At 42.5% G+C, this 23330-nt stretch overlaps 1 protein-coding gene across 2 annotated transcripts in view; it reads right to left on the bottom strand.

Moving 5' to 3' along the window:
• UTRN (utrophin) overlaps nucleotides 1-19569 on the bottom strand; it is a 454275-nt gene extending 434706 nt beyond the window's left edge. The window contains exons 1-2 of one of the 2 annotated variants that reach the window (XM_079779951.1): nucleotides 19132-19569; nucleotides 14085-14245 (exon numbers count right to left, since the gene is read on the bottom strand). In XM_079779951.1, coding sequence (XP_079636077.1) covers nucleotides 14085-14163 — 79 coding nt within the window. In that variant the 5' untranslated portion in view covers nucleotides 14164-14245; nucleotides 19132-19569. Of the gene's footprint in view, nucleotides 1-14084; nucleotides 14246-18509; nucleotides 18647-19131 lie in introns of those variants that run through there. The other variant, XM_079779952.1, reaches the window with a different exon arrangement.
• Between the last annotated feature and the right edge of the window lie 3761 nt (nucleotides 19570-23330).

The raw sequence follows: 23330 nt of genomic DNA, 5'->3' as shown, positions 1-23330 counted from the left end.
TTTAATGCTGAGGTTTGAAAAAGTACGAAATATTTCAAGCATGCAAATAGACAACAGTAAGAAGACACAAAGTGCATCATTGTAGGGATGCTGTGGTGCACTGCATAGACCTGCCTTGTAGGACAGAGGCAACGCATGCGTATATTCCCCCTGGCGGCTGGTAGTGCTGACAGCTGAGCACGTTTGTATTTTAGGATGCATTTATGAATACATAAACATTACATAGTAATTTCTGTAGGTATGTGACCTTTATAGATGGTTCCAGTCAATAAATTCTGCAGCTTGATTTTTGTTTATACTGAAAATTGTTTTTAAGGTTTATCTTTGCTGATATAATTAGCTCTTTAAAATATGGTCTAAAACAATATGTCACAATATTAATAACTGATAAATTTCATATAAGGACACACATATCTGGTATATCACTTCCTGTAAATTTGTTTACGTTAACTGCTTCATTATTTTTTTAATAATATTAAAATTAGCATTTTAAATTGAAAAAAAAAAAACACTTTCAGTTACCTTTAGGGTACAATCAAAACACCTAACTGCGATTTACTACACTCTTCATTAACTGGTGTAAGCTAACCTTCCCAGTCTTTATCTTTACTTCACACTTCCCTCTTCAGGCACATAGAGTCCCAGTTCTCACCTCCAAACATGCACTGATTCCTCAATCTTAACAGCCCTCCCCCCTGCAGCTCCCCACCCTTTCTCTAACTTGCATTCATGCTTCTGATACTATGGTACATATCCCTTCTTCAAAGATGCCTTTCCTGAGACCTCTCCGACATCAGCTACACTCCCATGAGCTCACACAGCATTCTGTGCTATTGTACTTTTTACAACTGTGTAACTGCTTATTTAATTGACTTACTTAAAAATGTGTGCCATTGCCCTCTCTAGATGAAAGACAACTGACAACTGGAACCGTCTCAGTCACCCTGTGCCAACCCCACAGACAAATGAAGTCCTTCCCTAATGATCTCCACTGCTTAGGATAGAGCTGAATCTTAAAGATAGCTAGATTCACAGGCAAGACAGCCAATTACACCGGCCACATAAAAAAGTTGGTGTTTTTGAACACCCCAACAATGCAGAGATTCCAAATGACACCTTCTGTTTTCTTAAAGGCCAAGAGAACCACCATTCTGGAATACTTGTCTTATGTACATGAATTTAAAGTTAGCCTACTGGATGTAAGGATTTCAAATATAAAATTAAAAAAAAAACACTATATGACAATAACAGCCTCTTCTTTCTCCTATTCCCCAAACCTCCACAGCAGAGCCTCACATTACAAAAAGCATCTGTTACCCAAATAATTATGATTTCTTAACATCCAGCTTTATTAACGGAACTCTGACCTTTCTACCACTTCATTGTTCCCTAAATGAAGAAGTACTTCTCAACATCTGTTCCTAATTTATTTTTAATCTGCATTTTCTCATCCTATCTGAAGCTGAAATTAAAATATAGGCTGACATTATATTCACATCATCACATGAAACATTCTATACAATTGAGGTCCCTCTGAAATAGTTTTCCAGGCTCTGTTTGCATATAGATTTTCTGTTGGCTGCCTAAGACTATTATCTTCACTTTAAGATGAAATGAATATTACCTTTCTTTGCTACCTTTTCAAAGAACTTTTATATTGTATGGAATAAACATATTTTTTCTCTCATTTTAACTAATTTAATTTTTTCTGAAGCATGACCTTTCTTTCAGAATATATATGTAGAAAAAATATGAAGGCTAATGAAATTTAATTCAATGTAAATTTTTCTAAATATACTGACCCAGAGGAAATGTAAGAAAAACAGCAGTAATCAACTTCAATAAAAAGTAAAAAAAAAAACCACCTATCTTTAAAATGTTAAACCTAGCTGATTTGGCTCAGTGAATAGAATGTCTGGCCTGTGGACTGAAGGGTCCCAGGTTCCATTCTAGTCAAGGGCACATGCCTGGGTTGCGGGCCTGATCCCCAGTAGGGGGCATGCAGGAGGCAGCTGATCAATGATTCTCTTTCATCATTGATGTTTCTATCTCTCTCTCTCCCTCTCCTTCCTCTCTGAAATCAATAAAAATATTTTTTTAAATGTTAAGAAACTAATCAAGTTAAGACAATTATTTCTGGAGGAAGAGCTAATAACTGACAGTGTTGAAAACTTGAATTACAACATGATTTGAAAAACTATACCTGTGATTAAAAATGCAAAACAAATCCCATGAAGGTAAAGTGTACAATGAGGCTTTAGCTGTGTTGTGACTAACGGCTAACCATCTTTCAAAGCCTTTCTCCTCCTCCATCTCCACCCGTGCCACTCTGGTCCAAGCCCCTAGCATCTCTAACCTCAATTATTTTCTCAACTCTTACCTGCTCCCTGCCTCCCTCCAACTCTCCTCCCTTCTAAAGGGATCTTTCATACTGCCAACCAAGTCATCTTTCTGAAGAACAGTATGGAGCCAGTCATTAACCAACTTCAAATCTCATAGTGACTCCCTCCAGAGAAAAGATCACACCTCTTAGCCTACTTCAAAAGAGCTTTCAAAATCTGGCCCCAATCTCGCTCATCCTCTGCAAAGCCCCAGCCATACTCCAGCTACAGACTCAAAATGCATTGTTCTTCTGCAATGCCCTTCCTTTGCTGTCCACATGGCTGTCTCCTATGCATCCTTCACAGCATAGTTCCAATTCCCTCCTCTTACAGCCCTCTCATTCCTACCAGGGCAAGAATCTGTGCTTCCTTTTCCTATGTTCCCATGGCCTTGTGTGCACCAAGGATGCCTATTTGTGCCTCTCTTCCCAAGCAGCCTGAGAGCACCTTAAGAATAGACACATGTCTTACTCACTGCGGAACCCATGATTTAAAAAAAAAACAAAAACTGAACAACAACCATTATATAGAAGCACATCTGATTTTTTTTTTTAATCCTGAAGGTACACAGTAAACCTTTATAGTGCAGTTACTGTTTGTAGCAACTAATCTACCTACTGGCATCAGAAAGTCAAATCAGAAAAGCATATACCCATACACAAACAAAAAGAGCCAAAAACAGAAATAAACAGTGAACAGGAGGCAGAGATGAATTCTAGCTCGGTGATCAGGTGGTAGAATGTTTTGCTGAAGTTTGAAGGATGGAGGTTTCAAATTTGGGGGGTGGGAGAATAGACACAGGGTGGGGAGGGGAAGTAGGGATGAAGAGAACAATCAATTGAACACAGAAAACAAAGCAAGCCATCTTTGACAGGAGCTCAGTGAAGGAATACTTTGGTGCTGAATATTTTGGTATGATCTTCTGGTTCAATGGGCCACAATAAGAAATGCACCAACAATGCCATCACTCTCCTGACCAACTTCCACAGTTTTACCTTGGCTCAGCACAACCCAAGCTCTCCAAAATACAAATCAAAAGGGGGGGAAATGCCCAATACCAACATATCTACTGACTTTTGAAATTGTTTAAAGGGCAGTGTTTACAAGGAGAAATAATCTTCACTCTTTGACTAACACTCTCCTTGCTTCTCTGAAATGCACAGACCACATTCTCTTTCGTTCCGGGAGTCTTAAACCTGCCTCCTTTGTCCATAAATCAATGGCACTAAACACAGCTTATTAAAATTCCAGATGCCGGGAACCTACTCACGTGACTGAGTCAGAATCCCAAAGGGTGGTTGTGACATGCAGCCTGGGTTAGAAACCCCACATGGAAAGAGCCCAAAGCCTGACTTTCAAAATAAAAGCATATGCATACATGTATGTAATTACTGAATTAATATTGACATGATTCACACACAGCCTGTGAGGAGCAAGAGAACCAACCAATTAGTATCACCCTCAAAATGTTATGCCCCGCCCCACCCCCAAACAAACAGTCTCCTCATGTAAAGATCACACTGAAGAACAATACCAAAATCTTAAAAAGAAAAAGGAATGGGGGATTTGAAGATGGTGGCATAGGTAAACGCCTGTACTCGCCGCCTCCCACAACCCCATCAAAAATACAACTAAAATACAGAACAACCATCATCCAAAACCACTGGAAAGCTGACTGAATGGAAGTCCTACAACTAGAGAAGTAAGGAAGAAAGCACACTGAGACTGGTAGGAGGTGCGGAGACCCAGAATGGGCTGGTCCAGCACCCACGTGGGCCGCTTTGTTAATAGGGAGGGAGATCGTCTCTATGGAGGCCGCCTGAAGGAACAAGGGGTCCCAGCCCCACACCAGATCCCCAGCCCAGGGTCCCAGAGCTGGGGAAAGAAGCCCCTACATGCAGTAAGAATGACGGGCTATAAAACCAGTGTGAATTGGGGCTCAGTGACACAGAGGTTGTTGGAGACCCAGCTGTTCCTCTTAAAAGGCCAGCACCATGAACTGAACTTACACCATCCCACTTCCTCTAAGCTCCAGAACCAGGACGAGGCTCTGGGAATCACAGACACATACGAGGAGGAACTGGATTATCCGGTATCAGAGCAGGAACTTGAGGGTGGCTTTCTCCCAGACGGAGGTGCTCACAGGGATCATAGTTCCTATGCTGGGACCTCCCCGTTGCAGGGCTGACTGGCAGCCATTTCTATTTGCTCTGCCCTGGTGATTCCCTAAGACGCTGCCTCATCCAATTTACAACCTCACCCAAGCTGTGTGCAGAAGCTTTTGCATATGAATGGCCTGTCCTTGCTCAGGCTAAAATATCTCAAACAAGCTTCAGCTGGGTCAAGGAGCCCCAAACCTGTCAATAAAAGGCCCAAGACCCCGTGCCAGCACCAGCCTGCCTTGCTTCAGAGTTGGGCCTCATCTGGGCACTTTCAAACCTGAGAGAGAAATCTGAAGATCTCTCTGTAGCTCCTGCTGGATGGCCCCAGGCAGTGGCTGACTTTGCACCTCCCTGGAGACCCAAGAGTCAGTGTACCCAGTGGTCAGTGTCAGACCACACCAGATTACGGCTCTACACATCCATAAGCAACACACTCAAGGGGCAGACTCAGTGAGCACCAAAGCCCCACTGAAGCAAGTCCTGCTCCATAGGGCTGTCTCCTGCACAGCAGCTCTCCCACTGTAGTCGAAGCTGGTCCTCACAGCCAATGGGCCTGGAGGTCTATTCCTCCCAGTGACACCAACAGCAAGCAAGTCTCAACTACAACAAGACTGTGCTCACAGCCCACAAAGGGGTGCACCCAGAGCTCCCAGTTCAGGTGACTGGGGAGGCTGAGCCCCTGGGCCTTAAGGGACACCTACTACACAAGGACATTCTACCAACCCAAGGAGATACAACAGCTCTACCCAATACATAGAAACAAACACAGGGAAGCTGCCAAAATGCGGAGACAAAGAAACATGTCACAAATGAAAGAAATGGAAAAAAGCAAACTACTGGATATAGAGTTCAAAACCACGGTTATAAAGTTACTCAAGAATCTTCCAGAAAGCTCCAAAAAGAAAAAAAAAAAATGGAAAAGGACCAGTCAGAAATTAATCATACAGTGACTGAAATAAAGAATAATAACAGGGATTCAACAGTAGAGTAGAGGATTCTAAGAATCAAATCAACAGTTTGAAATATGAGGAAGCAAAAAACACCCAACAAGAAGAGCAAAAAGAAAAAAGAATCCCAAAATATGAAGATAGTGTGAGCATCAATCAGCACTGGTTTTTACAGCCCATAGTTCTTACTGCCCATAGGGACTTCTTTTCCCAGCTCTGGAACCCTGGACTGGGGGTCAGGTGTGGGGTTGGGACCCCTTGTTCCTCCTGGCGGGACAACTTCAAGCATACCAACATTCACATTATGGGAGGTGCCAGAAGAAGAGAGAGAGCAAGATATTGAAACCAATTTGAAGAAATAATTACAGAAAACTTCCCCTACCTGGTGAAAGAAATAGACTTACAAATCCAGGAAGCACAGAGAGTTCCAAACAAGAGGAATCCAAAGAGGACCACACCAACACACATCATAATTAAAATGCCAAGGGATGCTCTGGTCTGGTAGCTCAGTTGATTAGAGCATCATCCCAATATACCAAGGTTGTGGGTTGGATATCTCTCTCTCTCTTTCTCTCTCTCTCTCTCTCTCTCTCTCTCTCTCTCTCTCTCTCTCTCTCATGCCCGCTTCCTCTCTCTCTCAAATCAGTAAAATAAATAAATAAATAAATAAATAAATAAATAAATAAATAAATAAATAAAATGCCAAGGGCTAAAGACAAAGAGAGAATCATAACAGCAGCAAGAGAAAAGCAGTTAGTTACCTACCAGGGAATGACCATGTGACTGTCAGCTGATTTCTCAACAGAAACTATGCAGGCCAGAAGGGAATAGCAAGAAATATTTAAAGTGATGAATTGCAAGGACCTACAAACAAGATTACTCTACCCAGCAAAGCTATCATTTAGAATGCAGGTCAGATAAAGAGCTTCACAGACTATAAAAAACTAAAGTTCATCACCACCAAACCAGTATTATATTAAATGTTGAAGGGTATTCTTTAAGAAGGGGAAGAAGAAGAAAAAGAAAAAGATCAAAACTATGAACAACAAAATGGCAACAAATACATACCTATCAACAACTGAATCTAAAAATCAAAATAAATGAATAAGAAATCTAATGAACAGAATAAACTGGTGAATAAAATAGAATCAGAGGCATGGAAATGGAGCAGACTGAGGATTCTCAGAGGGAAGGGGGTTGGGGGTGGGAAGAGATTAAACAAAGATCTTATACGCATATATGCATTACCTATGAACACAATAGGGTGGCAAAGGCCTGGGGCAGGGTAGGAACCAGCTGGAGGGGGACATGGGGGGATATCTGTAATAATCTCAACAATAAAGGTTTTTTGAAAAAGAAAAAGGAATGGAAGAAATTTGCAAGTATTAACACCATGGAATTAGAAAAGATCTAAACAGATAATACATTTTCAATTACAGCACCGTATTTATTGCACAGTTGCACCACTTTAGAGACACAAAGTGATATTTTCTAATGGATTCCGCTGCTACATCAGAAATGTGATTATGTGTTCTCTTCTTCCCTTTCATAACAATTTGCTTCATAATTAAATGTAAGAGTTATTGAACTAGACAGAAATCGTAACAACTAACTGGCCACCCACTCACCAAGAAAAGTTCACTTGAAAATATTCACCTATGAGATGTTATTCTCACACTTTACGCTTTGAGCTCGATGGCTATGATGGACAGGATTGATTTTTCTTAAAGAAACTGAATTCTCTAAACTGATGCGAGGTTTTACCACCCCCAACCTTAAGCATAGCTGCCAAGTGAGCACATACAAACAGTTCCCCCATCCCTAGGCCAGCAGCACAGGCTTCTGACAGAGAGCCCCACCAGCTGCAATCAGCCTCGGTATTTGGCTGTGCAAACGGTGCGTGCAAGCCTCCGGCAGCTGGCATGTGCACACCCAGGGGCAGAAGAAGCAAATGTGAAAAGGCTGGGTCTGAACTAGATTTCTCAGCTCACAAACCAGCATTTTGAGAGTAAATACATAGGTATTTAAAAACTCACATTCTGAATACCAAATTGAGTGTTTATTATTATACAGTTATGGTATACAAAAATAATAATATAGCAAACACCTCTGCCTCCACACACAGCTTCGGCGGGGGATGAGAGGGGTCGTCCAGTCAATACATCTGAAACCACCTGAGTATCCTTTCACGATTAAATTTTAACTAATATTTACAACTGCTTCAATGACCTTACATGTTCCCTTGTTCCCTGAAAACCATCATATCAGCATGTAGTTTAAATGTCTGGCCTCAACGAAGGTTCAATAAAATTGAGTTTTCCGTTCTGTCTATATAATTAATGTACTTTCACTAGAACATTCTCAGCAATTCACATTTTCCGATCACGTATGGATCACCTACCAACCTTTCACAACCATAGTCACAAGTCAGGGGAATCACATCTATATAGAAAACTTTTCTATGATTGCACTATTTCAGCACAATGAGGAAACAACACGGAGAAGATGTTACAGGCATTACGAGAATAGCTGCTCAACTCTGTCAGAGTTGAATTTCCATCAGGGTTACTTGTCCCTCACCACAAATCCCCAGGGCTCATGGAAAAAAACAAACCTGTTCAAAGACCTTCCTTCAGAGCACAGGTATTCCAGCCATGCAAAGCTTCAGAAAAAAAAAAAAACAAAAAAAACACTAATTTTTACAGTCCCTTAAGCTCTTTAGAAAAATCCCCACAATGATATTTTTTTTAAATGAGAGAGAAAAGCAGACCAGTGACTCCCTAAATACAACTTAACCACTGTCCTTTGTAAAGAAAGGCTTCTGAAAGATAAACAAACACGATAATCTTCCTCCTAATTTTCATAAAACTGAATCTTGCTAAGCAAGCTTACTTTATCGCAAATATAGCATCTTTTTAGAAGGCTTGCAGTAAATGTGACCAGGTGTAATATTCCATCTTAAATAATTCACTTTCTTTTTATTTCCCTGGCCTCTCTTTTCTCCCTTCTCCCTCCCCCCACCTCTTACCAACTCTTTCAACCCACAGATACCCATCTGGGCATCAGACCAGGACTTAAACTGTGCCAAATCGCAGTGCATCTGAAATCCTCTACCTTTTTTCACCAGCCAGTGAAAAGCCTTGAGCAGCAGTCGGAAGAAAAGAGAAGGGAGAATTCACGTCACAAACAGATGATCAGTTTCTCTACCTTCCACCCAGAGGACTGCCTGTCCCCTGGTATTTTCCCCTTTGCTAACTCTTGACAGAGAATGACAAAGACCAGAGCCAGGGAAGGCCAGGGCAGGTCTGGGAGCAGCAGGTCGTGTCTCCTACAATTCGGCCCTCCCTTGGCAGCACTGCGATGACAACTGGGGGCCCAGGAAGGCTCTCCCTCACAGCCTGGAGTCCCGACCTCGGTCACCATAAAGAAAGAGGCAGAGGCATGTATAAGTCCAACTCATACTGTGAAAACTTTGTAAGCAACAGATTTAGGCTCCCAACGAAGAATTCCACAAGCAACAAAATAAACGACCTTGTAAACTAGAAGACTCAGCACTATGTGGAGGTCAAATGCAAGGTTTCTGGAGTCAGATCTCCTGAGCTCTAATCCCAGATCTGGCACTTTCTAGCTTTGTAAGCCTTTTTTTCATTGAATAAACATTCATTGCTCACCTACTATGAGCTAGCAGTTTGGTCTCTGCACCTCTGGAATTAAATTCTAGTGGGACGTACATTAATAAATACACACAACAAGAAGAGTGCCAGATAGAGATAAGAACAAAGAGAGAATTTAAATATACTGATGCAGTCAAGAGTGATCAGGAGAGCTACTTTCTTTTTCTTTTAATCCTCGCCAGAGGACATGCTTGAGAGAGAGAGAGAGAGAGAGAGAGAGAGAGAGAGAGAGAGAGAGATCAATGTGAGAAAGAAATATAGATCGATTGCCTTCTTCAAACCCTCAATCCAAGTATGTGCCCTGACCAGGAATCTAACCAGCAGCCATTCAATGCACAGAGTGATACTCAACCAACTGAGCCACTCTAGCTGGGCAAGGGAGACCTACTTTCTAAAGATCTATCTAGGAAGATCTCTCAAACATTGCATTTACGTCTAAATCTAGATGCTAACAGGGAGCCCATCAGACAAAGACAGGTGTAAAGGGATGTGCAAAGGCCCTGAGATCGGCACAACTGGGCCTTTGGAGAACTAGAAGGAAGGCCAATGTGGTCAACTACTTCTGTGTGGCTCACATTTGTCATCTGTAAAACAGTAGTTGTGAGGATGAAACTCTTGACACCACGTCTGCACACAGTATGTGTTCAATAAATGTAAATTGCTAGAATCATCATCCTCATCATCATCACCAATGAGATACCATCATTGGAGGTGTGCAAGCAGAGGATGGGTAACCACCTTGCAGGCATGGCCGAGTTAGATGGCCTCTAAAATTCTCTCAGCAATTAGATCCACAAAGGTGGAAGAAGAAAGGGTAAGATTGTTATACACAGGCTTCCTACCCAAGGTACTTAAAGAACGAATTGAATCATGCAACAATGTGGCGTTTACCTGACTAACTCATTCAACAAATGGCCCCTTCCCATCTAAGCGTCTATGATTCGAATCCCCGGATTGTCAAAATCCCCACAGGTAGCCAGCTGACACACTGTCTTTAGCCCTGAAAGCTACCCTGGTTAGGAGGGTCTCGGTTAAAACTTAACCACAACAGAACTGAGAACAACAGAAAAGGATGCCTTGTCTATATTACCAGCTTTAACATGTGTTAGCTATTGATAGGATGAAGTAGCAATGAGCATATTCTTTGACTTGACATGCATCCCAAACCATTGTATTATTTCATGTTTAAAATGTTCCAAACAGAAATGTACACATCACAGACTCCATTGGCTATATGTTTCCATTAAAAACAAACAAACAACTCTATATCTTGGCCTACTTTCTCACAATATTTACTAACTTGATAAGCTTTCTGAAGCCCACTAATCCAGGCTGTCAAAGATGCAGTTACTGATGACAAACGACGTAGGTGTGTTTAAGTTTGGAAAAGACAAGTCTCCGTTTACCCGACCCCAAGCTCTTAATAATTAAAGGTCATATTATTTCAAGTTCTTTTCTAATGTTCCTTCAAATCCAAGGCAAATGTGGTACAACCATAAAGAAATATATGGGACCATACACTGAGTGGCCAGATTATTATGATCTCTGAACGCATAATAATCTGGCCACTCAGTGTGTGTGTGTGTGTGTGTGTGTGTGTGTGTGTGTGTGTGTGTGTGTGTATATATATATATATATATATATATATATATATATATATGTCTTAGAGGCCCGGTGCATGAATTCGTGCATGGGTGGGGTCCGGCCAGCCTGGCCACAGGGAGGGGACATGGGCAGTTGGCCGGCTTGCCTGCTGGTCGAACACCTGGTTGAGGGAACAATTTGCATGTTAGCCTTTTATTATATAGGATATACACTGAGTGACCAGATTATTATGCATTCAGAGATCATAACAATCTGGCCAATCAGTGTATATGCCCCATATAGAGTTAATGGGCTAATTGGTATACACATTTTCATCATCTACCCTTGATAACTTCATATGTTTGTTTAGAAGGTGGAAATAACATAAAAAATGTAAAACCTCATATACCTCATAAAGCCAAATAATAATGAATGAGGGCAATATAAATAATCCCCATAACTGAATGTAAAATGCACAAATATTTTTGTTATACCAGGCTTTTAACTTTCCAAACTAAAGTATTTGGGAAGGAGTGAGAAAGGAAGAATCTTTGATAAACCAAGAGATTAAATTAATCAATTTACTCTCAACTTTAGTTTTTCCCACCCTAATCTTTTCTCCCTCCCCCATATCCAATCTCCAAAAGGAAGAAATCTAGAGAAGCAGATTAGATTCAAAATTCTTCCATCGGAAAACATCCCTTTAAAACAATGAGAAAGCAACAACTTAAGCATAGAACATGTCCAAGAAGAATCTTTTTTTAAAAATGCATTATATGTGGATGATTCCTTTGAATTAATCTGAACTAAAAATACCTATTCAATATGTACATTTTGGTATACCAAAAGACATTACTACTGTATACTAATATTTACCTAAAAAGAATCAAAACTGTGCCTTCCAGAAAGCAGAATTGGGACTAACAGGCCCATTCAAATCCAAATTTATCTACTGGCTCTTGCAACATAATACAGCCAAAAGAATGTGATTCATATCTCAGCTATGCAACAGCTAACTTTTCAATGTGTTTTGAAGTAGGTGCCACCAAGCAAAAAAAATGTAACAGTCAGAGCCTTGGCATTGAAACACTCTAAGCAATTTGAGACTCTTTAAAAATAAGAACGAAGTAATGCAGGCTCATTGAAGAACTTTAGAAAATACATACGAGCAAAAAGAGAAAAATAATAATCCCAAAATGCCAAGGTTAACACTATTAACATTGTAGTGTACAATCTGCTAAATTGTTTTAAAAAATAATTTTCACATAACTGAATTCATATTTTACTTGACAATGTCAAGAACACATTTCTATGCTTATATATACATATATCAATAACATATTATGAATGTAATTGCTTTATGAATATACCTAATATAATTAACTCCACTGAGATTCTCTACAATCAGTTCAGAGGCCCTACACTAAATGAACAGAGTAGGCTGACCACTATTTCCTAAAATTATTTGTCCATGGCATCCTTTTTTAATTAGAACTTATGCTATTTTCAAAATACTTTGGGAAATTATGACTTAACCAGTCCTCAATACTGTATTTTTATGGTGTTTCCAATTTTTTCCTATTATAAAAATGTTGTGACCAACTTCTTGCTTGTGCATTTCTGTGTATTTTAGGAAATAACTCTAAAAATAGAGTTAATGGGCTAATTGGTATACACATGTTAAAAACATGTAATAATTTCTGCCCAACTGTCCCCCAACAGTGTATGAGAATTGTAAGTCTTTCTAAATGATAATTTTTAATTTAAAAAACAGTTTGGAAGCTATGTGGATTCATCATATATACTTAGCATTTCGAAACTTATTCAATTACTTTTTATGGGCATGGTTAAAGCACATAGTTAAAAATATCAAAGGTCTTACTGTAATAGAGGTTGACTCAGACAACTATTTAAGAATATATCTCCTCACAATTTATAGAACATGACCATCATGGATATGTTAAATTGTCTCACTTTCACATTCCTCTGTGTTACATTTACATAGTCTGGATACACATTCTATACTCTTAAGAAAATATTAATAATCCCTTATATCTACATAATATTTTATATTACTAAAATATTTAAAACAAAAAGAATTTTAGAGGAAAAGGCATCCTCAGATGTTTAAAACAGGATAGTAAGCTGTAATGTACCTAAAGATCCTTCGAGCTCCACAGCAGTCACTATAAATTTAGAGCCAGGACTGTTATAACCAAAATCTTTACCAATCAACCAATACCAGTACCACAGAAAGAAATGTGTGTCTTAAGTATGTATGTCTATTAAGTTAGAGCTGATTTTCAGTGCATATTTCTGCAGTTTCATGTACTGAGAAATAAGCTCCTAATATAATATAAACATGATACACGGAGCAAAACAGGCTGTATATTACTGTTTTTATCTTAAAGGGACACTGGTTGTAATTTTATGCCTGTGACTAACTCTCAAGGTTACTTAAGTACAGTGTTCACACCCAGGGTAGAGTTCTGTGTAATTTTCAAAGCTCAAACAAGCCCAGCCTACTCAAAAATACCTCCCCTTAGAGCCTGTCTCAAAATCATATTTGAAGCTTTTTTAAAATACAGAATTTATTATTCAGTAGGTATGGAGAGGAGCCAGTGCATCTGCATTAAAAAAAAAAAAATCTCCCCAGTTGATTCATTTGAACAGTGAGAGCAGAAAAGCACTTGGTTACATTAAAAGACTGGGGGGGAGAGCGGTATCTTAGGTCCCCAATTTAAATGTTCAGATGAAAACCATTAATCTGTGTTAGTCCGGTTTATTAGGTTACCTAGGTGAAAACTGTACCTTGAGAAGGTTCATAAGAAGTTTCAAAGATGGAAACAGAGGTAAGAAACCTGTAGGCCTAGCCCTGACCACCAAAAGGAATCGGGGTAAGGTCATATGTGATTGAAGCAAAACTACAGAAGATCCATCCTGCCAGAAAAAACGGTACTTCCTACTTTAAGTATATAATCCTTTCAACTTCATAAAATAGGCTGAAAAGGGAAAATATGCTCAGCAATATTTTTGTGTTGAAAGGGGTGAGTCTGGTAAATGAACAGCATTCAACTGCTGGTCGCAGTGTAACTAAACAATGCCAGTCAGCACAGGATGAGATCAAACTGGGTTGAGAAATTCAGATAGGACAGTCAGAGACACTATGTTACCTTTTATAATATAATACTCCTTTGTCAGAATTATATTTCTCAAAAGAAATTTATCTCACAAGAACAGTGCAACACAAGCCAAAAAAAAATTTTTTTTAAACCTATGTCTTTTAAGTAGTTTATGCATATAAACCTGGGATTTTCTTAGGCTCCCATTACTTACCAGATCGGGACTTAATGATGTCACTGAACTCATTCTGCCCATCATCAGGCCTGGCCTCATGTTCTCCATACTTGGCCATCTTCGCTGAGTTTCAGTAAAATCCAAACACTTTACTAAATCCTCCTTTTTTTTTTCTTCTTTTTTTTTTAAGGCATCAATACCTAAAGAGAAAAGGGAAAGTATGGACTTGAAAAAATAGATATATACACATTTAATACATATAGTCATATACAGTTATATATCGTCACCATTTATTCAGGAAATATTTATTCAGTGCCTGCTATGTATAAGGCACTGATCTGGGAATGGGGATATGACTATCAAAAAGAGACACAGCCTCTGCCATCAAGAAGTTTATAGATACTAAGCGGTTAATTATATAATTAATTATTCTGATATGTACAAACATACAAAAGAGATGCACAGAGTAACACCATCACAGAGCAGGGCAATCTAACCTGCCCTGGGCAATTTTCCTTGAAGAAGTGACATTTGAGCTAAGTTTTCAAAAGATGAGAAGAATTTAATTAGGTAATCCTTGATTGAATTCAGAATTTTTCAAAATATACATTTTGGGATAACGTGGAAAAACCTGAATTCAGGCGTTATATTAGACAATATTATTGTATCAGTGTTAAACTTCTTTAATATTGGTTAATGGCTGTGTCCTTATGCAAGGAAATGTCTGACTGTAGAAGACACATGATGAAATAGCAATGAAGTATGATAATATCTTCAACTTAAGTTCAAGAAGGACAGCATGTATCTGTCTGTATATGTCTATCTATATAAATGTACACAAATATACACATGCATACACACAGAGAGAGAGAGAGACATATGAAATATTGAAAAGTGATAAGTGGGGAATGTAGTTAAAGAATACCTGAGTGTTTAGTCTTATATTTTTTCTCGTGTAATATTACAGACAGAAAATTATTGTGGCCTAAACCAGGGTATATGGAAAGAAACGGGTGGATATGTGGGATGTTTAAAGACTAAGTAAAGAAGGTGCACAGGATTTGGGAACTGGTTGGATATGAGGCTCAGGATACTAAGGGACAAAATGACTGCCCAATTTGGCTTGCACAATTGAGTAGAGGGCGAGTCATTCACTGAGCTGGGGAGTTCTGGAGGATAAGCCTCTGCAGGAAGAAATAATGAAGGTAGTTTGGATTTGCTGAATTTGAGGTGCCTCTGAAATATATACGTGGAAATAACAAAAAGCAGTTGGGTATGCAGGTTTGATCTCAGGTATAGTTTGAATTATATATAAATCTGAATAGTTATATGTTATGTCATTTTAGAAGGTACATCATTAATTCTGCTGGGTACAGATATCACTCAACAAAATAATTTTAATCTTTAGTAATTAATTAGTCATGAGCTTCTTTAGAATTTAAAGAACTAAAGATTCTGTCTTACAATGCCACCTTTTCTTTAAGAATATCAGACTGCTGCATTGCCCTAATACCTTCTGGAACACACTGCCCCCCAAAAACCAGACAGATTCAGAATTCAATCAGCAACTGGCTCTATCCTAAGAGTCCCTTAAGCAGACCCCAAATGCAAATTAAATAGATTAATCATTTCATTAGGAATATAACAGGCAACACATCCAAATACTAATCTGTGAAAAATGGATGATAATTCACATACTAGTATTACAACATATATCAGAGCCAGAGTTTACTGCTAGCTAGGATTAGACACCTCAATTCTTTAACTCAAGGATGCATCATATAGAATTGTTATTTTATAATGTATTTCATTTTTTAAATTTATGTACTATTGTTTTATATATTACTAGAGACCCAGTGAACAAATTCGTGCAAGGGTGGAGTCCCTCGGCCTGGGCAGCGATCAGGGCCGATCAGGGCCATCTCGCACAGTCCCAATAAGGGCCCATCGGGGCCAGCCAGGGGCAGGGACCACGGGAGGTTGGCTGTGAGAGCGCAATGACCACCAGGGGGCAGCTCCTGAGTTGAGTGTTTTGCCCCCTGGTGGTCAGTGCGCATCATAGCGACCAGTCGACCAGTCATTCTATCAGTCATAAGGGTTGCTTAGGCTTTTATATATATAGAAGATTTTTATGATATGTAATATTCAAGGAAACATCATGTTATTTCATAATAATATAAATAGGTAATATGTAATAATTGTTAGAGTTTTATCCTTATCAGTCAGAAAAAGGGTGTGTTATAATAATAAAGAGATCAAAATTACCTTAGAAAAAAAGTTTTGTGTTAAAGAGTTGAAGCAGATGAAAACTGTGGTAGATTCCTAAAGTTGTAGGAACAATTTACTCTCCAGTAGGGAGGAAAATGTGGATTGTGGGTCATCAGTCTCCCAAAATTTATGAGTACAAAAAAGTTTTACATTTTTTTATATTGCTCTACTACTGTTAAGACTTTAGGTATTATTATGTGGTTACATTTCCTTTTGGGGGTACATGCCTGTAAAGATTTGCTGAATTCTTAAGTGTATTTTATTATATTCAAAAACCAAAAACTTTGTTCAGAGGAATGCATATAAAATTTTATTACAGAAAATCAAGTTTGCCCAACAAAATTCTCTTAACCGGAAAGTAACTATTCCCTTTGAGAAATATTTCTAATGCTCTCCATAACTGGTCTTAGCCAAAGGTCTTCACTTCAAAGCTTCCCAGAGACCTATCCTACTCCATTAAAAAAGTGAACTGTTTACACAGGACTTTAATTCTTTTTCACATTAATATTTGCTCATTGTAACATTTTATTTTGCCACTCTCCTTAAGATAATTTCTCAAATTTTCCCTGCTTGATCATCAAAATCCCTTACATACTACAAAGATACAGAAGAAAGGGGGATCGATCAGAGGACAAGGGAAGAATGGGAAGAAGGAAGAAACAGGTCTAGCCAACACCTTCCACTTGTTGCCATGAATGGCAGGGGACTCCAGGTTGAGTAACATGGCAAAAAAAGATACCTCCTTCTAAATCGATAAATGCTGCATTGGGGTATAATTGGTGGTCAGGAGACAGAATGAAAGTTTCATCACTAACAATGTGCCTTAAGGTGGCCCTCCATTTTCACATCTATGACACGGAGGGAAGGCCATCTTCCACACCCAGCTAGTTGAGAAAGAGAAGAAATGAATGGGATGTCCCTTTAGAGATTTTAAGCCCTTTCCCTGTATTGTTACCATTTACCGTTATTTATATGTAATGTTACCATTGCTCCATGTTTCTGTGCCCTGAAAAGGATGTGCGCAAAGGTTAGCCAGATCTTCTCGCTGAAACCAATACACTCACTCAACTCAAGGTTCACCAACATTTTCCTGGGAGCATGGCTGGCTGTCCTATGGACCTGACACCAGGAGTGTGTGGGGTGAACGGACAGGGGATGGCCTTCAAGGGAAGGTTTTAATTTCGAAATAATATGGGAATTACACAATGGAAGGATACAAATGTGTTCAACAATGTACAACTTTGATGGAAATGTGATGCTGATGCGTGGGCAAAAAGTATTCATTCATTTACGCTGGGCACCAAAACCCTAGCTAGAGTTACGGCGAAGGGAAGCCCCGGGGGAGGGAGGTTGCCGCCCGGCTGGATTCACAGTAAAAGACACCACCCAGCGCCCAGAACTGCCATTCCCTCTCGGAAGTGCTCCAAGGGAAGGTGAATACTACCGTGATTAATACTGTTTACAGGGCCATAAATTGTACGTAAACACCCAAAGGAAAGTTAAAGAGCTGTCTCCTCGGGCCCATAAATAAGGGGAATGACTGCGTAACCCGGGGCCCTCGCCGCCGCCGCTGGAGGCTGAAGCCCCCACGAGCTCCGCATTCCTCCAGCTCCGCCCGATCCCGCAGCGCCGTCCGCCCGCCGACGGCGTCCCCCACGCCGGACCGGCCCACCCGACTTCCTGAGGCCCGTGCAGCTCACTGAGCTGTGGATGCGGCTGCTGTCGCCAGTCCGAGAGGCGGGAGCTCCAGTCCGGTCCCGAGGACCTGGGACTCCCTCAAACGCGTGCCCTCGGGGCCGCAGCTACCGTTCCACCGACACCCCCGAGCGCCGCATGGGAAACTGACCCGCGAGGCCCTGGTGACCCAGGCGACCCGATGGCTGGGAAATGGGGAGGCTCGGCCCGGGACGTCCCAGAAAGGGGAGCCCTTAGAGCCAGGTTGGACCCCGGGCTCTCGTTCAATGCAAAACAAATTGCGGGTCCGCGGGGTCTAGGAGGTCGGGCACGTTTTCTCTCTCCCTAGAACAAGTCCCTTTCCGGGTCTGGGGAGGGGAGGGGGGGGTCTTTTAACAGCGTGCCTTCTAAAAGTTGCACAGCCTAAAATCGGTGCTTTTTTGCGGGGGGAGGGGGTTGTAAGTGGCCTTGGACAACCAGAGCCTCGATCCGGGGCCAAAGGTAGGGCATGAATGACCTTACCAGCTGCAGAAAGAGATGCCAAGAGTCGGGACCGCGCACCGCCCCCTCTCCGGAGCCCCACCCTCGCGAGCAGCGACGGCCCGGAGGTCCAACACGTTTCCTGTCAGGCAGACGGCTGGGAACTGCTCCCCAGCCCGCCGACCACGCCACCCTCTCCTAGCGGACACCTCCGGCCCCGCCTTCCCCGGCTGGGGCGTGTGTGACAGGCCACGTCCCCTCCCGGAGATCACTGGCCCTGCGCCCCCGACGGCGCGAGGCGCGGATGCGGGACTCTCACCCCGGCAGGGGGAGGCTGGGGGGGGGGGGGGGGTGGCCAGCGGCAGCCCGGAACCTGTCGGGGGAGTGAGGCTCTTTCCCTACTAAACGGATCCCCGGGACCTCCTCCTTGCTCCAAGTTCCAGTCATTCTCTGCTCCGCCGCGGGGTAGCAGAACTCGGGTCCCCGGGAAAGTGTACGCGAAAGTTGGTTGCATCTCAGCCCTCGGGGTGGAGAAGGAGCTCGGGACGCGGAGCCTGGGCGCAGGAGCCTCCGGGAAGCCCGTCCGCCCCGCAGCCCACGCCCCGTTTCCCCGGGGCTTGGGTCACATTACCCGGCGCGGCGCTTCAATAATGCATGCACTTACCTGCTCCCGGGACCCACGCGCCCGCCTCGCCTGCCAGCCGCCGCCGCCGCGTCCCCGGCGGGCCCAGGGCTCGTTGGGATGTGTTTCGAGCCGTAGTAATCGCGGGGGGGCTGGGGGGGATGTGTGCAAGCGTGAGTTCTGTGGCGCAATTTTTTTAAAAAAAAGAAAAGAAAAGAAGAAATGTAGAGACCTAAACGAGGTCCGAAAGGGAAAAAGAATTTTGACACCCGATTAAAACTGCCCCTGGCTTGTGCAATCTTCCTGCCTCGTAGTTCCGCCAAAAAAACAAAACAGTCCCAGTGCAAACCTGGAACGGGCGCGGAGGCACCAAGTTTGCCAAACACCAGAGAGTTTTCCGTCCGCAGAAATGACCCCAAAGCAGGGGGGCGCCGCTCCCGGGGATTCCCCGATGGGCTGCGGGAGCCCCAGGCTCCTCCTCGCCCGCGGCGGGAGAAAGCCCGCGGCAGGCTGCGGCCGCCCGCTCTCCGCCGCCGAGGCCAGGCGACTCCCCAACTTCGGGCGAGCGGCTCGCTCCTCCCGCTCCTCCGCCTCCCGCTCCCCGCCCGCAGGCCTGCCCCTTTGTTGGAGCGGAGCGCTGGAGGCTGAGGAGGAAGGGTGGGGCGCGGGATCGCTCCGTGGCGCCCCCCTGGGAACCGGCTCGCAGCCGGGCACCCCGGGGCGCGGTCTCCCGAGGAGGAGGAGGAGGAGGAGGAGGAGGAGGAGGCCGAGCAGGTCCAGTCCGCCGGCCGCCGCCGCTCCAGCTCCCCGTCTCCTCCCGCGCCCCGCCGCCACCAGCCCAGCAACTTTGTTTCGAGAGATCAGCCCCTCTCGCCTCCCAGATCGGCCCTGGCCCCAGCCCGGCCCAAGCGGCCACCGCCGGCTGGGCCCCGGGGAACGTGGCGCCCGGAGTCACCTGACCGCGTGCCCGGTCGTTCAGCGCCCGCCCCGCGCGCCCTCCCGGCCGGTGGCGGCCGGCCCTGCGCTCAGCTGGCCTGGGCTGCGCGCCCCCGCGGCTCCCGAAGTCAGGAGCCAGCCTCACACACACACACACACACACACACACACACACAATCCCCTACATTCACATTATCTGAAAATGTGAGGCACGCCCCCTCCTCAGCCAGACTGGGTAGTTCTAGGGATATTTTCCCCCTTTAGAGATAAATTTCCATTTGCTCCTCCACTCACTCCGTCTAGGTTGGCTGTCATTCCTGATTTGTTGGCCCTACTTTCAAGAGTATACTAGTATTTATTTTATGTAGTTTTCTTAGTGTCTTTTAAATATTAAGACAAACTTGAAATTTCGTTTTATAGTTATTCATGCCTACAAATAGTGTTTGTGCTGACCTTATTTTCCTATTTGTCCAATGTACACACACACAAACATACAAACATCTATTCTAGAGCCCGTCTCTAGGCTGAGGGATTGGCTAAAAAATATCTGGGGGAAAAGGAGTTTGTGCTGTGTGTGCCTTTTTCTTATTCACATATTTCATTCCCCGTGTGTTTCTGTGATTCTTTTTTACTTGATCTTCATGCTTTGGAGGGAAAGAAAAAAAAAATCTAAGTTGCTAATTGGTATAAACAAAGAGGAAAGGTTGATTGATAAGCAAGCTCTGGGCTCTTGCTGGTTTAGTATTTACGAGTTAGTAAAAATAAACCCCTTGGAACCTTAAACAAATTTTTTCAGAAAGAATTCACTAGCCTTTTATTAGTTATAAAGTGAAAGTTTCCCCAGTCCCTAAATGCTGCGGAGTTGTAGGAGGTCCTGAAAGATAGTCTTTCTTCACATCTCTAGTTTAGCTTTCTTCCTTGCGGGTTTTTCTTCATATAATCCAAATAAAATCCAGAAGATTAATTTGAAATGGTTATAATTCATTCACTTTCTTTCATTCATTCATTCATTCATTCATTCATTCAACAAGTGCCAATTTGGGGCCTGTGGGGTCTCCTGGTACTGTGAATGGTGCAAGTAAAAAATCCCATCGAGATCTTACCTTATAGGACTTCAAATCTAGTGAGATAAGGCATGTAAACAAGTTAGGCTATGAAAGATCAGCAATAAGTATCAAAAGAAAATGACAGATCAAGTGTTTCTTGAGTCTGGCTGTATTAAGGGAGACTGTTGTTTCTTTGAACTGATAATTCTACAGACCCTTAAAAGCTCTCATTGGGCACTGTTATCTTGCTTGTTGAGTTGATGGAAACTCAGATTTCCTCCTTTAAAATAAAAGCCCATTGGAGTGTTTGAGGATTTTGTTACTTAAAATTATGTAAGTGAAAAGCACTTTGTAAATTGTGAAGTGCTACACAAATATTTAACTCAAAGGTTTTGAAAAACACAATCGTTTGGGGACCTAGAATTTCTGAGTTTTTAAGTTCCGAGGGAATGTTTAGTTACGTTTCCCGAAAGGCTGTAAGGAAAGGGTTATAAGGGACAACAGCCACCATCTGTCGGGAGTGACTCCACCCCACACTACAGCTTCAGTGGCCTATGGTGTGTTACCTGTGCTCTATCTGTTTCTAGCCCGGTCCCCCTCATGCACAGACTGATATTCTCTGTGGGCCCTGGACGAGAGAGAACAGAGAACTTCCTATTGATGAGATGACCGGGAGGACCGAAGCAGGTCCTGCTCCCTGTTTCCTGTGTAAGTGGGGAAAATCACATTTAATGGCAGATTCTGACCACAGAGGGCTACATTTCCATGGCAGGCAGTATCATCTTCCTCCGAAGCCTGAGAATGGAGTTGGGGAGTGAGAGATAACCTGCAACCAACATTCCACCTGCAGTTCACACGGCAGGGACGTGGGCCTGCAATGACCGTGCTCAGTGGGGCTGTGTCTGCCCACTTCAAGATCGATGTAGAGCCTTCAGAGAAAGTGATAGGAACGTGGCCCAGGGTCTACCATTAACCCAACAGTCATCACAGAACAGTGAAATTTTAAGAAAATTGAACTTCTGTCATTGGGCTAAAGCCCTTGATATAGGAGAAAATCTTATGATATGAGTCGTGTATATGTAGATTCGTATATAAAGATATATGCATATGTATGTATATATAATATGTAGAGACATAATTCCACATAGATATTGTTCATATACAAGGAACAGCATCCTAATACAAGAGCCAAAAAGGAAACTTTCTCTACTAAACTTTGTGCAGGATTACATAAATGCAGTTTCTCTATAAACAACAGAAACACAATGTATAAAAAGCAAGACACTCCTTCAGTTTTACACTTGGTGTTGATTATGAATAAAGCCCTACATGGAGGCGTTTAAGAGAGGGACAAAGGTTAGGGAATTTACCTTTTCTTATCTTTTTCAGGTCAAGGAAGTATAGATCTGTAGCTTACATATAATACATACTGGAATATTTGCTGAAATTGTTGCTGAATTCTTCAGTCCAACATCTAATATATATCATGCAATTTGAAGATAGATATAAATGAAATTTTTTGTGATACAATTAAGGGGAAGAAGACAATGATGATGACGATGATGAATGAAACTTTTAAGAATAATTAGCATGAAGGAAGAGTTTCTTCCAGTGTGGTGAGCTAAAGAATCACCAGGGCCTGGACTTCCAGTCAAGATGGTGGCTTAGGTAAACTCTGTGCTCCCCTCCTCCCACAACCACATCAGAATTACAACTAAATTATAGAACAACTACCCTTGAGAAACACCTGAAGATGAGCTGAACAGAACTCCTATAATTAAGGATATAAAAAAAGAAGCCACATGGAGACTGATAAGAAAGGTAGAGGCTTGGACCGGGCTGGTCCCCCGCCACCTGTGGTAGTTAAGAATCAGAAGGCATATCTTGGGTGTGGAGATCCCCCTCAGGGCTCCCAGCCTAGAGCACCGGTAGCAGGAACAGGCGTCCCCACAATAGCTGTCTGTAAAAATCAGCAGGGATTCCATCCAGTTGAGGTGGAGGGCTACTGGGGATTCAGACATTTCTCTTAAAGGGCCTGAGCACAGACTCACTTGCCCACAAATGCTCGCAGCTTGAACAGCTACAGGGACATGTGGGGCGGGACTGAATTGTCTGGCTTCAGGGGGAGGTCTGGAAAGGCAGCTCTCTCTGACATGGAAGTGCTGGCAGGTGACATTATTGCTTGGTTGATCCCTCCCCCAACACAGCCAGCAGGCACAGATGGCACCATATCTGAGTCTCCATTAGCCTGGTTAATAC

This window comes from Cnephaeus nilssonii (genome assembly GCF_951640355.1).
Source record: "Cnephaeus nilssonii genome assembly, chromosome: 9".
In the NCBI taxonomy this organism is placed as follows: Eukaryota; Metazoa; Chordata; class Mammalia; order Chiroptera; family Vespertilionidae; genus Cnephaeus; species Cnephaeus nilssonii.
This window is presented reverse-complemented; position numbering and strand designations above follow the sequence as displayed.